Genomic DNA, 14,109 nt, shown 5'->3' on the forward strand with positions numbered 1-14,109 from the left:
TAAAGTACCGGCAATGCGTACTAGAGGCGTGCGAGAGTAATATCCGCCCCATACCATAATACCCGGTGCAAGACCAGTGTGGCGGTGCATAATGCAGCTGTCCAGCATCCTCTCTCCACGGTGTCTCCACACTCGAATCCGACCATCGTGGTGCTGCAGACAGAAGCGTGCCTCGTCAGTAAAGACAACGTCATTCCATTCTGCCGTCCACATCCGTCTGTCATCACACCATTGGCGACGGAGACGTCTGTGGTTCTGCGTCAATGGTAGACGAAGCAATGGACGTCTTGCGGACAGACCACTCTGCTGTAAACGGCGTCGAATGGTACGCGCAGACACTGGGTGATGCGTTACAGACGCAATGTGCTGTGCTATGGTTCGGGATGTCACTGAGCGATCCGTCACTGCCATGCGCACAATTTGCCTATCAGCACGTGCAGTGGTGCACCGAGGTGAATGCGATCGACCACGTCGGTCCGTCGTACCCTCCTGCATCCAACGGTCACATATCCGCATTACAGTTGTTTGGTTTCGTCCAACACGACTAGCGATTTCTCTGTATGATAATCCACAATCTCGGTAAGCCACTATCCTTCCTCTGTCGAACTCGGATATTTGATCAAACGATGTTCGCTGTTGTCTACGAGGCATAACTGATCGTCTTGTGAAACAACCACAAGGTAAACACACATGCCGAACGTACACTCGTCGAAATCGCCAAGCCTTAAATGGCGCTATGAGGTGGCGCCACAGGCGCGCGTGATGTGCGTCTGCGCTGAAATTCTAATCAGTTGCATATCTCATCGCTGCAAACCCATGGTGTAAATTTCACTTGATTCGGATGCTTCCTTCAGGGTGTTGCATTTACGGTGGCCAGCAGTGTACTTAAACCTAACAAACCTAAGGACATCACACACATCCATGCCCGAGGCAGGATTCGAACCGGCGACTGTAGCGGTCGTGCGGTTCCAGACTGTATCGCCTAGAACCGCTCGGCCACCCCGGCCGGCTCACCGTGCTTTTGTTTGCTGCCACGTCTCCGTAGACATTCTGCAAGCTCCTGTGAATATCTGCGGTGCTCTGGTTTTCTGCCAAAAGAAATGCGGTGTCAGTGCTCTCCTTGGAACGCTCCTCCGTTACTGACGCCATTCTCAAAGCTACGTATAGCGCCGCCACCAATGGGAACTTCATGAAACTATAGGAGCTGAAGCGGGAATATTCCACCATGTCCCACAACAAATTCCGAATTTTTACAACCGGTACTACCAATGGAAAAATGTGTTGCATTACCTATTGGACGCCCCTCGTACTTCGTAAACTATATACTTACTCAGCAAAGCATTTGGAAGTCCATGGCAGAGAGTATTTAATGTGGTACAACATGTCAAGGTTTCTTCTCTTTCTAGTCACGTATGTAGCGTGAGAACAATGACTGCCCAGATGTTTCTGTGCGTACCATAATTAGTGTAATATCGTTTTCTGGTCCCTACAGGAGCGATACGTAGGGAGATTAGGAATTTCTCTAGGTTATACTTTTTTTTTTAAGCAGGTTTCGCCGGCCGTTGTGGCCGAGCGGTTCTAGGCGCTTCATCTGGAACCGCGCGACCGTTACGGTCGCAGGTTCGAATCCTGCCTCGCCAAGGATGTGTGTGATGTCCTTAAGTTAGTTAGGTTTAAGTAATTCTAAGCTCTAGGGGACTGATGACCTCAGATGTTAAGTCCCATAGTGTTCAGAGCCATTTGAAGCAGGTTTTTTAGGTTTTTGCGGGATTTTAAGGTTCTGTTAGCTCAGATTTTTCAACATTTCAGTGACACTCCCCGGCGAGTGAAATAAATCTGTGACTTAACTGATTCTTCCGTTCTTTCTTGTTTGAACAGCATAATAATAAATGGAAAGTTCTGAATTTCGTATGTTTTACAGGATTAATTTATTCGGTTAACCGGTTTTCCGCCTACAAGGCCATCATCAGACTTTAACTGTCTCTATGAAATTATAATCAAGCAGGAGATCCCGCCTTCGAGTCCCGGTCGGGATACACATTTTTCAACTGTCTCCGTTGATATTTATCAACGCTGTAAGCAGCTAAAGGTCTGTATTTGATTATAATTTCATTCTTCGAGAGCTGCAAGATCATCAGTGGTATCTGTACAGATACCGGCTTCATATTAGCTGTCTCTCGTCGTCTAAGAAGTTTCAGTATTCGTAAACAACATTGGAAAAGACGTTACTCGCCTAGACTGAGGCACAAAAACGAACTAAATGTCGTCTTTGACAGTTCAGTGGTAATGCAGTTAGAAGCGTAAAAAAACTGAACAATTAATAAATATGAAGGGAGTAAACCAGGAAATACACTGTACTCGAAACATAGTGCCTATTTAACAGTTTACATGAAATAAACAAATGCAGTAATACAAAATTAGTACTTGACAAGATTGAATCCCCCCCATGAACCATGGACCTTGCCGTTGGTGGGAAGGCTTGCGTGCCTCAGCGATACAGATAGCCGTACCGTAGGTACAACCACAACGGAGGGGTTTCTGTTGAGAGGCCAGACAAACGTGTGGTTCCTGAAGAGGGGCAGCAGCCTTTTCAGTAGTTGCAAGGGCAACAGTCTGGATGATTGACTGATCTGGCCTTGTAACAAAAACCAAAACGGCCTTGCTGTGCTGGTACTGCGAACGGCTGAAAGCAAGGGGAAACTACGGCCGTAATTTTTCCCGAGGGCATGCAGCTTTACTGTATGGTTAAATGATGATGGCGTCCCCTTGGGTAAAATATTCCGGAGGTAAAATAGCCCCCCATTCGGATCTCCGGGCGGGGACTACTCAAGAGGATGTCGTTATCAGGAGAAAGAAAACTGGCGTTCTACGGATCGGAGCGTGGAATGTCAGGTCCCTTAATCGGGCAGGTAGGTTAGAAAATTTAAAAAGGGAAATGGATAGGTTAAAGTTAGATATAGTGGGAATTAGTGAAGTTCGGTGGCAGGAGGAACAAGACTTCTGGTCAGGTGACTACAGGGTTATAAACACAAAGTCAAATAGGGGTAATGCAGGAGTAGGTTTAATAATGAATAGGAAAATAGGAACGCGGGTAAGCTACTACAAACAGCTTAGTGAACGCATTATTGTGGCCAAGATAGATACGAAGCCCACACCTACTACAGTAGTACAAGTTTATATGCCAACTAGCTCTGCAGATGACGAAGAAATTGAAGAAATGTATGATGAAATAAAAGAAATTATTCAGATAGTGAAGGGAGACGAAAATTTAATAGTCATGGGTGACTGGAATTCGAGTGTAGGAAAAGGGAGAGAAGGAAACGTAGTAGGTGAATATGGATTGGGGCTAAGAAATGAAAGAGGAAGCCGCCTGGTAGAATTTTGCACAGAGCACAACTTAATCATAGCTAACACTTGGTTTAAGAATCATGATAGAAGGTTGTATACATGGAAGAACCCTGGAGATACTAAAAGGTATCAGATAGATTATATAATGGTAAGACAGAGATTTAGGAACCAGGTTTTAAATTGTAAGACATTTCCAGGGGCAGATGTGGACTCTGACCACAATCTATTGGTTATGACCTGTAGATTAAAACTGAAGAAACTGAAAAAAGGTGGGAATTTAAGGAGATGGGACCTGGATAAACTGAAAGAACCAGAGGTTGTACAGAGTTTCAGGGAGAGCATAAGGGAACAATTGACAGGAATGGGGGAAAGAAATACAGTAGAAGAAGAATGGGTAGCTTTGAGGGATGAAGTAGTTAAGGCAGCAGAGGATCAAGTAGGTAAAAAGACGAGGGCTAGTAGAAATCCTTGGGTAACCGAAGAAATATTGAATTTAATTGATGAAAGGAGAAAATATAAAAATGCAGTAAATGAAGCAGGCAAAAAGGAATACAAACGTCTCAAAAATGAGATCGACAGGAAGTGCAAAATGGCTAAGCAGAGATGGCTAGAGGACAAATGTAAGGATGTAGAGGCTTGTCTCACTAGGGGTAAGATAGATACTGCCTACAGGAAAATTACAGAGACCTTTTGAGATAAGAGAACCACTTGTATGAACATCAAGAGCTCAGATGGCAACCCAGTTCTAAGCAAAGAAGGGAAAGCAGAAAGGTGGAAGTAGTATATAGAGGGTCTATACAAGGGCGATGTACTTGAGGACAATATTATGGAAATGGAAGAGGATGTAGATGAAGATGAAATGGGAGATACGATACTGCGTGAAGAGTTTGACAGAGCACTGAAAGACCTGAGTTGAAACAAAGCCCCCGGAGTAGACAACATTCCATTGGAACTACTGACGGCCTTGGGAGAGCCAGCCCTGACAAAACTCTACCATCTGGTGAGCAAGATGTATGAAACAGGCGAAATACCCTCAGACTTCAAGAAGAATATAATAATTCCAATCCCAAAGAAAGCAGGTGTTGACAGATGTGAGAATTACCGAACAATCAGTTTAATAAGCCACAGCTACAAAATACTAACAAGAATTCTTTACAGACGAATGGAAAAACTAGTAGAAGCCGACCTCGGGGAAGATCAGTTTGGATTTCGTAGAAATAGTGGAACACGTGAGGCAATACTGACCTTACGACTTATCTTAGAAGAAAGATTAAGGAAAGGCAAACCTACTTTTATAGCATTTGTAGACTTAGAGAAAGCTTTTGACAATGTTGACTGGAATACTCTCTTTCAAATTGAAAAGGTGGCAGGGGTAAAATACAGGGAGCGAAAGGCTATTTACAATTTGTACAGAAACCAGATGGTAGTTATAAGAGTCGAGGGACATGAAAGGGAAGCAGTGGTTGGGAAGGGAGTAAGACAGGGTTGTAGCCTCTCCCCGATGTTATTCAATCTGTATATTGAGCAACCAGTAAAGGAAACAAAAGAAAAATTCGGAGTAGGTATTAAAATCCATGGAGAAGAAATAAAAACTTTGAGGTTCGCCGATGACATTGTAATTCTGTCAGAGACAGCAAAGGACTTGGAAGAGCAGTTGAACGGAATGGATGGTGTCTTGAAGGGAGGATATAAGATGAACATCAACAAAAGCAAAACGAGGGTAATGGAATGTAGTCGAATTAAGTCGGGTGATGTTGAGGGTATTAGATTAGGAAATGAGACACTTAAAGTAGTAAAGGAGTTTTGCTATTTGGGGAGCAAAATAACTGATGATGGTCGAAGTAGAGAGGATATAAAATGTAGACTGGCAATGGCAAGGAAAGCGTTTCTGAAGAAGAGAAATTTGTTAACATCGAGTATAGATTTAAGTGTCAGGAAGTCATTTCTGAAAGTATTTGTATGGAGTGTAGCCATGTATGGAAGTGAAACATGGACGGTAAATAGTTTGGACAAGAAGAGATTGCTTTCGAAATGTGGTGCTGCAGAAGAATGCTGAAGATAAGGTGGGTAGATCACATAACTAATGAGGAGGTACTGAATAGGATTGGGGAGAAGAGGAGTTTGTGGCACAACTTGACCAGAAGAAGGGATCGGTTGGTAGGACATGTTCTGAGGCATCAAGGGATCACCAATGTAGTATTGGAGGGCAGCGTGGAGGGTAAAAATCGTAGGGGGAGACCAAGAGATGAATACACTAAGCAGATTCAGAAGGATGTAGGTTGCAGTAGGTACTGGGAGATGAAGAAGCTTGCACAGGATAGAGTAGCATGGAGAGCTGCATCAAACCAGTCTCAGGAGTGAAGACCACAACAACAACAACAACAAGATTGAATATGAAAAGTGATACAGAAACTGAACAAAAGATAGAATTGACACTTATAACAACTGAATATATGGTGTACATAGACAATCACAACAATATAAAAATACGTAAATACAGGTGAGTGGTGGAATATAAAGAAACAGACAGTGTGGAAAGTAATGGATACCTGAATGGAAGGAGTGATGTTTAGAATACGGGTGGTAGTGGGCTACGTTTGGTCATTTAATATTAAACTACACTACATCTACACTACAACTACAGACACATCAATACCTTCTTGCTTGCAACATCCAGTAACACATAAACACGCACCTTTCCTTTCAATGGCACACCGTCTTATATTTGTTCTCCTTCTCAAAGAACATTTCAAAGCAGAGTTAGACACTGTGTGCAGAAAGTAGTGTACAATACCATAACAAGGACAGATAAAACAGAGCATAGCAAAAACACTGAAATCCTGCAACTGTACGAGTTCCAGCTATATGATGAACACCACAGCTCGGAGTATTTTGAATAGCAAAGATAGAACCAATTATTAGCCAACAGTGAGGTATACAAGATTACTTATCCTGCTTGTGATAAGTTTTATACTGGTCGATCATGCCGAGACATAGCAAGCAACTAGGCTTGCTTAACTTGGACTCACTTGGAGGTTGCTTAATTATGACTCCATACTTGCTGATCATGTATTGATCGGAGGCCACAGCTACCAGCCACAGTCCCTTGAAATTCACTTAGCAAACAAAGAATAAAAGCTCAACATGCCGGAGGCCCTGAAAATTAACAAACATCTGACCTACCGTCTTGAATTAATATTCAGTGACCAAACACAGCTCAATAATTCCCCTCTTCTAAACTTAACTTAATCCTCTCACTTTTCCGTTACTTGCCACACTGTCGATTCCAATTTATTTGTCCATTTTCCTGTATTTATTTGTTTTTATTTTATTATGATAGTCTATGTACTCCATGTATTCGTTTGTTACAACTGTCAGTTGAATCTTTTGTTCAGTTTCCGTATAACTTTCCACATGTCATACCTCTTCAAGCAATTTTTTTTTTTTTAGTCTTGTCAAATACTAATTTTATTTTGTTGAGACTGACACTTTAATTTCAATTGTCATATAGGCACTATTTATCGAGTTTAATGTTAATATTTTCCTGGATTGCTCCCTTTACATATTGTTCAGTTTTCTACCTTTTTAATTTCATTACAACTGCACTGTCAAAGGTGACATTTATGGTGTGTTAATGCCTCAGTAGAGACGAATAAAATATTTTACAATGTTGTTTACAAATATTGTAGCTGCTTTGACGATGATAGTTATAGTCTGATGAAGGTCTTGTAAGCCGAAAATTCTATTAAATCTGTGACTATTCGAGCCTCTCTCCTTTGCGTGCGTTCAGTGTGCCTGTTAGTCGTGCCCAGAGATCCACTTGCTATACTTCCATGAATCAGCTGTACTAATCTTGCTTTCTCGTATCTATCGATAGTTCCGACTGGTACCATAACAGCTTGCGCAAAGCCGGTGCCATCAGTGCCTTCTCTAACTCCACATTAATCCGCCTCACATCGCCTTTAAAGAGTGGCCATTCATTACGCAGGAACAGCTCGACAAAGTGTACATTGGTGCCACGAGCCAGGGAAGCCATCTTGTCCTGCTCACCACATTTGTCATATGCTCTATCCCCATCCAAACTGTTTCGTGCCCCACCATCACTATGGTCCCTTTTTGATAAACCCTTAAATAAAGACCCTAAGTCTTATCAATTGACTTAGCCCTGCATTTGGTTTGAAACTGCTGGTGGCCTGGTATACTGCCCCTAAGCTTTTCTGTAACTAAGAGCATACACCTCACCCAAGGCTACTACTTAAAGGCAGCACTTCCTTCTTCTTAACATTCTACACAGTCTGTGGCTTCCTGGACTGATCTTCGACTGAAGTGATTTGCACATTTTCTGCTCCTAGTCCTATCTACTTATATCTGGCAGTGACTGATGTTTGTTCATAGAGGTGATACTGTTCTCTCCCCCTGCCTTCATACCAACTGCCAGCTCCCAACCAGCCTCCTCCCATCTTGTCTCCCTTTTTTCTGATCAGTTCCTCCCTTGCTTCCTCCACTAGTGCCTGGAGGTCGCAGATTTTCCTTTCTTGATCCTCAGTGATAATCTTCCTGCTGCATATTCTGCAGTTCTGGGAGAGAGCCACTTTTGTTTTCCCATTGTTCTCCCGACTACATCGCCCCTCCCAACCCCCCCCCCTCCCCCTCCCCAATGAAAAATATTTCCTACAAGATTATCACCAAATCCTTCTACTCAGTACCTCATAACGCTCCCATAATTGTTACTCACAGTCAATTTCAAAAGAAGAATTAAGTTCATCTTGAAACAATGCAAGTTTGTCAAGCATACGAGTTTCACTGTACGTCAACAAAAGCGATAGTAATGTGTTTTACACCGAGCGAGGTGGCGCAGTGGTTAGCACACTGGACTCGCATTCGGAAGGACGACGGTTCAATCCCGCGTCCGGCCATCCTGATTTAGGTTTTCCGTGATTTTCCTAAATCGCTCCAGGCAAATGCCGGGATGGTTCCTTTGAAAGGGCACGGCCGACTTCCTTTCCCATCCTTCCCTAACCCTATGAGACCGATAACCTCGCTGTTTGGTCTCTTCCCCCAAACAACCAACCAACCAACCAATGTGTTTTGTCCTGTTGGCGCTCTGTTACTCCTCATTCAGAGACATAATGACAGAAGAATCAATTAGTAAGAATTAAGTTCATATTGAAACAATGGAAGTTTGTCAAGCATACGAGTTTCACTGTGTGCCAACAAAAGCGGTAGTAATGTGTTTTGTCCTGTTGGCGCTCTGTTTCTCCTCATTCAGAGATATCTACCCAAGAAGTAACCATCACTAAATGTGTTCGGGAATAGGATTTGGAAATCCGTAAGTCGACTTTTATTGTGAGAGTAGAAACTCCTGGAACTAGTAGCTGCCTTGCATTAAAGAAATTTATACTATTAAGAAAGTTTAAATAGAACTTTCGATGTTTGTAATAGACAAAATTTCGGTCTACTTCGTGGCTATTGGAACTTCAATTAAATAGAGTTGTTTAAGGAAATGTATTATAGGAACATTAAATATTCGGTGTGTATTTAAAACAAAATCTGTACATTTAAAACAAAATTAAATTATATTAAACACTAGCTACTGTGAAATAAGTATTATTTGTGGACGATATACATGTTGTTGTGTTGGCAGAAGAGCCAACACCGTGTTACTAGAGGAGGCCGAAATGCACGCGTTTTAGCTCACGCAGGCTGGCGTGAGGAGGGAAGGACTATACTGACGTGAGGTCTGGAACATGACAAGGAATTAGAATTCAGAAAGCGGACGAAATTAGTCGATACTTAACTTTAATCCATTAATGATGAACGTCTTTATTGACGGTACATGTTTCACAATATTATCTGTTCAGATTATAGTAACTGAATATGGCGCCTTGCTAGGTCGTAGCAAATGACGTAGCTGAAGGCTATGCTAAACTGTCATCTCTGCAAATGAGAGCGTATGTATACAGTGAACCATCTCTAGCAAAGTCGGCTGTACAACTGGGGCTAGTGCTAGGGAGTCTCTCTAGACTAGACCTGCCGTGTGGCGGCGCTCGGTCTGCAATCACTGATAGTGGCGACACGCGGGTCCGAGTATACTAACGGACCGTGGCCGATTTAAAGGCTGTCACCTAGCAAGTGTGGTGTCTGCGGTGACACCACACATATATTTGTGTATCTCACTCACGGCCATCTTGGCTGAAGTAGTCACAATGGGGAACTAAAGTACATTACTTTCCCGAAGGGTGAATGAAGATGAGATATTTGGCACCATAAAGTAAAAATGGAATGATTTCCTTCCTAAAGATATTTCGATGGGTGATAAATAGCAAATTTTCAGCATCTCATAGCTCAAAATTCGATTGTGATTTGGGTTTCCTTCACTTTTTCATACTTTGAGTTTTTCGTACTAGGATGCCATTTGTTAGTACGCTGCAGCGGCGTGACAATAATATCATATGAAACCAAAAAATAGCTGTGCTTAATCCTTGTTCTATAACAAAAAAGGCGAAATATATCTTAGCCTAAATATGTATCGAAAAATCAAGATGCCGTTGCACATATCTGTTGAAAGCACGAAGGAAAGTTCATTCCAGATATCGAATGCAAAGTATTAAGAGTCTCACGACACAAGTGTCCGAAGCACGTGGTCTCGGGGTAGCGTTCTCGCTTCCCGAGCACAGGCTCCCGGGTTCGATTCCCGGCGGGGTCACGGATTTTCACCTGCCTGGAGATGACTGGGTGTTGTTGTCTCGTCTTCATCATCATCATTCATCCCCATTACGGTCGGAGGAAGGCAATGGCAAACCACCTTGCCTAGTACGGCGGTGCGGGTCTCCCGCATCGTTCCCCTACGCTCTGTCAAGGAGTATGGGACTTCATCATCATCATCACGAAACACGTGTACAAAAATGCTCAGTACTTTTGAACAGTCTATGTCTTCACTAGCGAGATAACGATACTCAAAATTTGTACAACAATTGCGAGAAAATATTTTGGTGTTTCGCTATACAAAGTCACGTAACTTTGGATGCAATGTCAGTCCAAAATGTTTCGAGGCTGGATCAGTAAAAAACATAGAAAAGGGAAGGTGGTGGTTTTAACGCTTCAGTTGTTCTACACAGTCTCCTTTCACTTGAGTACAACGACAAGAAAGTTCATACAACCGTATGAAACAGTCAGAAAATTCCTTCTTTTCGATATTGTCCAAGCCGGCCGAAGTGGCCGTGCGGTTAAAGGCGCTGCAGTCTGGAACCTTAAGACCGCTACGGTCGCAGGTTCGAATCCTGCCTCGGGCATGGATGTTTGTGATGTCCTTAGGTTAGTTAGGTTTAACTAGTTCTAAGTTCTAGGGGACTAATGACCTCAGCAGTTGAGTCCCATAGTGCTCAGAGCCATTTGAACCATTTGATATTGTCCAACTCGCACGTCACATTGATCAGAATGTCGGTTATGTAATGAAGGCGTTGACAATTCAAGTGAATTTCTGGATTTTGTCGTTTTGTGGTAGATCCGTGATGATAACACACGGTCTCATTATCCGTGATGATTCTTTTCAGAAAACAGCTGTCCGCATTTTGTATTTCATTCAAGTCACGACAGGGGTTCAAGCGTCGTTGTTTTTGTCAGGAGTCTAGATGTGCGGGACACACACTCTTCTCTTCTTCAAAACATTCTGGAGAGTGTCTTAAACACTTGACATGGAGATGTTGCTCCATTGCGATTTGTGACAGAACAACGTTGACACACTGCGTACTCTAGTCCACTACTTAACACTGCCTACCCACAACTGACAGGTCGTTCAAATGTTCAGATGTGTGTGAGTTCTTAAGGGACCAAACTGCAGAGGTCATCGGCCCCTAGACTTACACCCTACTTAAACTAACTTAAACTAACCTATGCTAAGAACAACACACACACCAATGCCCGAGGGAGGACTCGAACCTCCGGCGGGAGGGGAGCTGATAGGTCGAATGCATATCAGTTGTTTATAGTTATTAGGTTAAGTCGTCAACGTAGTTAATGCGCTGACATCGCTTACACACCGGGAATAAAATCAGTCTTGGAACTTTTTAGACGGACAGCATATGAAATTTCCTGGCAGATTAAAACTGTGTGCCGGACTGAGATTCGAACTCGGGACCTTTGCCTTTCGCGGGCAAGTGCTCCACCAACTGAGCTACCCAAGCACGACTCACGCCCCGTCCTCACAGCTTTACTTCTGCCAGTACCTCATCTCCTACCTTCCAAACTTTACAGAAGCTCTCCAGGTTCGCAGGAGAGATTCTGTAAAGTTTGAAAGGTAGGAGACGAGGTACTGGCAGAAGTAAAGCTGTGAGGACGGGGCCAGTACCTCGCCTCCTACCTTTCAAACTTTACAGAATCTCTCCTGCGAACCTGGAGAGCTTCTGTAAAGTTTGGAAGGTAGGAGACGAGGTACTGGTAGAAGTAAAGCTGTGAGGACGGGGCGTGAGTCGTGCTTGGGTAGCTCAGTTGGTAGAGCACTTGCCCGCGAAAGGCAAAGGTCCCGAGTTCGAGTCTCGGTCCGGCACACAGTTTTAATCTGCCAGGAAGTTTCATATCAGCGCACACTCCGCTGCTGAGTGAAAATCTCATTACGGACAGTATATGTTGGCGACGGAATGCTCTTACGTTACGATACAGTGAATTCTGAATAACCGTATATTTCAGCTACTTTTTTTCAGCTCTAGTGTGTGTAACCTGAGCTTACTGTTGCCCCCTTGTGCGCAGGATCATCCACGAGAGCGGCTTCACGGCGGAAGACTTCAAGCAGTACCGGCCCGTCGTCTACAGCAACACGATCCAGTCCCTCGTCGCCATCCTGCGGGCGATGCCCAACCTCGGCATCAGCTTCTGCAACAACGAGAGGGAGGTGAGTCGCTGCGCAAGCCTTCCGCCTTCCACTTTGCGTGTTGCGACGTAGTCTGCTGCTACGGAACACCTGACGTGCCTCACATGTGATAGCATTGTTGCTCAGTAGCTGTGCCGCTACTGTTGTCTGTTATCTTGCTGTCATTTGGGTTTACGACAAGTTCGAAATGACGGACATAACACTGCATCATTTAGCTCAATACTTTCTCGTTTTTTGACGCAAACACTACAAGGATAATCAGCTTGTGTGAGATAATGTAAACAGTTTATACATAAGAAGTTAGAACGCACATTCTTCTACAAAAGTCACTGGTGTACTGAACTTAAGACCGAAAAAACTATCGTCTGATGTGTCCCGCCAAGTAACATAGTTCGATGAAACTTCGATTATACATACAAAGAACCGCTACCGTATGGTACAGAAGGTAACTGAAACAAATACGCAAAGAATGGTTCAAATGGCTCTGAGCACTATGGGACTTAACATCTATGGTCATCAGTCCCCTAGAACTTAGAACTACTTAAACCTAACTAACCTAAGGACAGCACACAAAAATACGCAAAGAGACCAACGGAAGTGATACTTATTCAAAGATAATACGAGGGCTATCCACAAAGTACATTACGTTTTGGAATTAAAAATAAATAAAGTATTGGAAATTTTTTTATTATATACAGATGAAAGCCACACTTAAATACTACTTTTCTACATAGTTCAAAAATGGCTCTGAGCACTATGGGACTCAACTGCTGTGGTTATCAGTCCCCTAGAACTTAGAACTACTTAAACCTAACTAACCTAAGGACATCACACACATCCATGCCCGAGGCAGGATTCGAACCTGCGACCGTAGCAGTCCCACGGTTCCGGACTGCGCGCCTAGAACCGCGAGACCACCACGGCCGGCTCTACATAGTTGCCATTTAAATTAAGGCACATATCGTAGCGATGGACGAGCCTGGAAATTCCTTCGTCGTAAAATTCGGCCGCCTGCGCCTTCAACCACGTGGTTACCTCTTCTTGAACTGTGCGACGTCATCAAAACGCTGCATAGCCAACCACTTCTTCATTGGTGGGAATAAGTGGAAGTCGCTCGGTGCCAGGTCGGGACTGTACGGCGGATGAGGAAACAACTCCCACTTAAAAGATTCGAGAACTTCACGAGTGGCATTTGCCGTGTGGGCCCGGGCGTTGTCGTGAATCAGCAAGATCTTTGAGCCCAACTTCCCCTGCGCTTGTTTTGTATTGCTCTTCTGAGGTTGTGCAGAGTTTGGCAATACCTTTGAGAGTTTATTGTAGTGCCTCCTTCCAGGAAATTCACAAAAATCACACCTTTTCTGTCCCAAAAGAGGTAACCACGTGGTTGAAGGCGCAGGCGGCCGATTTTTACGACGAAGGAATTTCCAAGCTCGTCCATCGCTACGATAAGTGCCTTAATTTAAATGGCAACTATGTAGAAAAGTAGTATTTAAGTGTGGCTTTCATCTGTATATAATTAAAAAAATTTCCAATACTTTATTTATTTTTAATTCCAAAACGTAATGTACTTTGTGGATAGCCCTCGTAATCACACGGTAGTGACCGTGATTTATGATGGTCCGCTGGACATTACAAAAGGCAGGACGTAGTTGTTAGTACGTGTGTGATCGTCAAGAAACGCAATGCATACTCTGCAATGTGTTTCCACGCTGGCCACATGTTGATGTGGTAGGGCTTTCAGTTGCTCCACCAGCGCGGTTGACAAGTGCGGGGGTGGTCATTGGTGCATTTGGAGAAATGCAACGTCCTGCCACATGAACTCAGTACCAGCCGTATGGCGAGCATAGGAGCACATTGTAGAACATCCATACGCCCTATTAAGAACCATGTTTCGC

General features: G+C 43.6%; 1 protein-coding gene across 1 annotated transcript in view; it reads left to right on the forward strand.

The window, feature by feature from the left end:
• Positions 1-14,109, forward strand: part of LOC126262446 (guanine nucleotide-binding protein G(o) subunit alpha) — a 543,526-nt gene that overhangs the window by 232,606 nt on the left and 296,811 nt on the right. The window contains exon 3 of the mRNA XM_049959099.1: positions 12,094-12,235. Coding sequence (XP_049815056.1) covers positions 12,094-12,235 — 142 coding nt within the window. The remainder of the gene's footprint in view (positions 1-12,093; positions 12,236-14,109) is intronic.

This window comes from Schistocerca nitens, chromosome 6 (assembly GCF_023898315.1).
Source record: "Schistocerca nitens isolate TAMUIC-IGC-003100 chromosome 6, iqSchNite1.1, whole genome shotgun sequence".
In the NCBI taxonomy this organism is placed as follows: Eukaryota; Metazoa; Arthropoda; class Insecta; order Orthoptera; family Acrididae; genus Schistocerca; species Schistocerca nitens.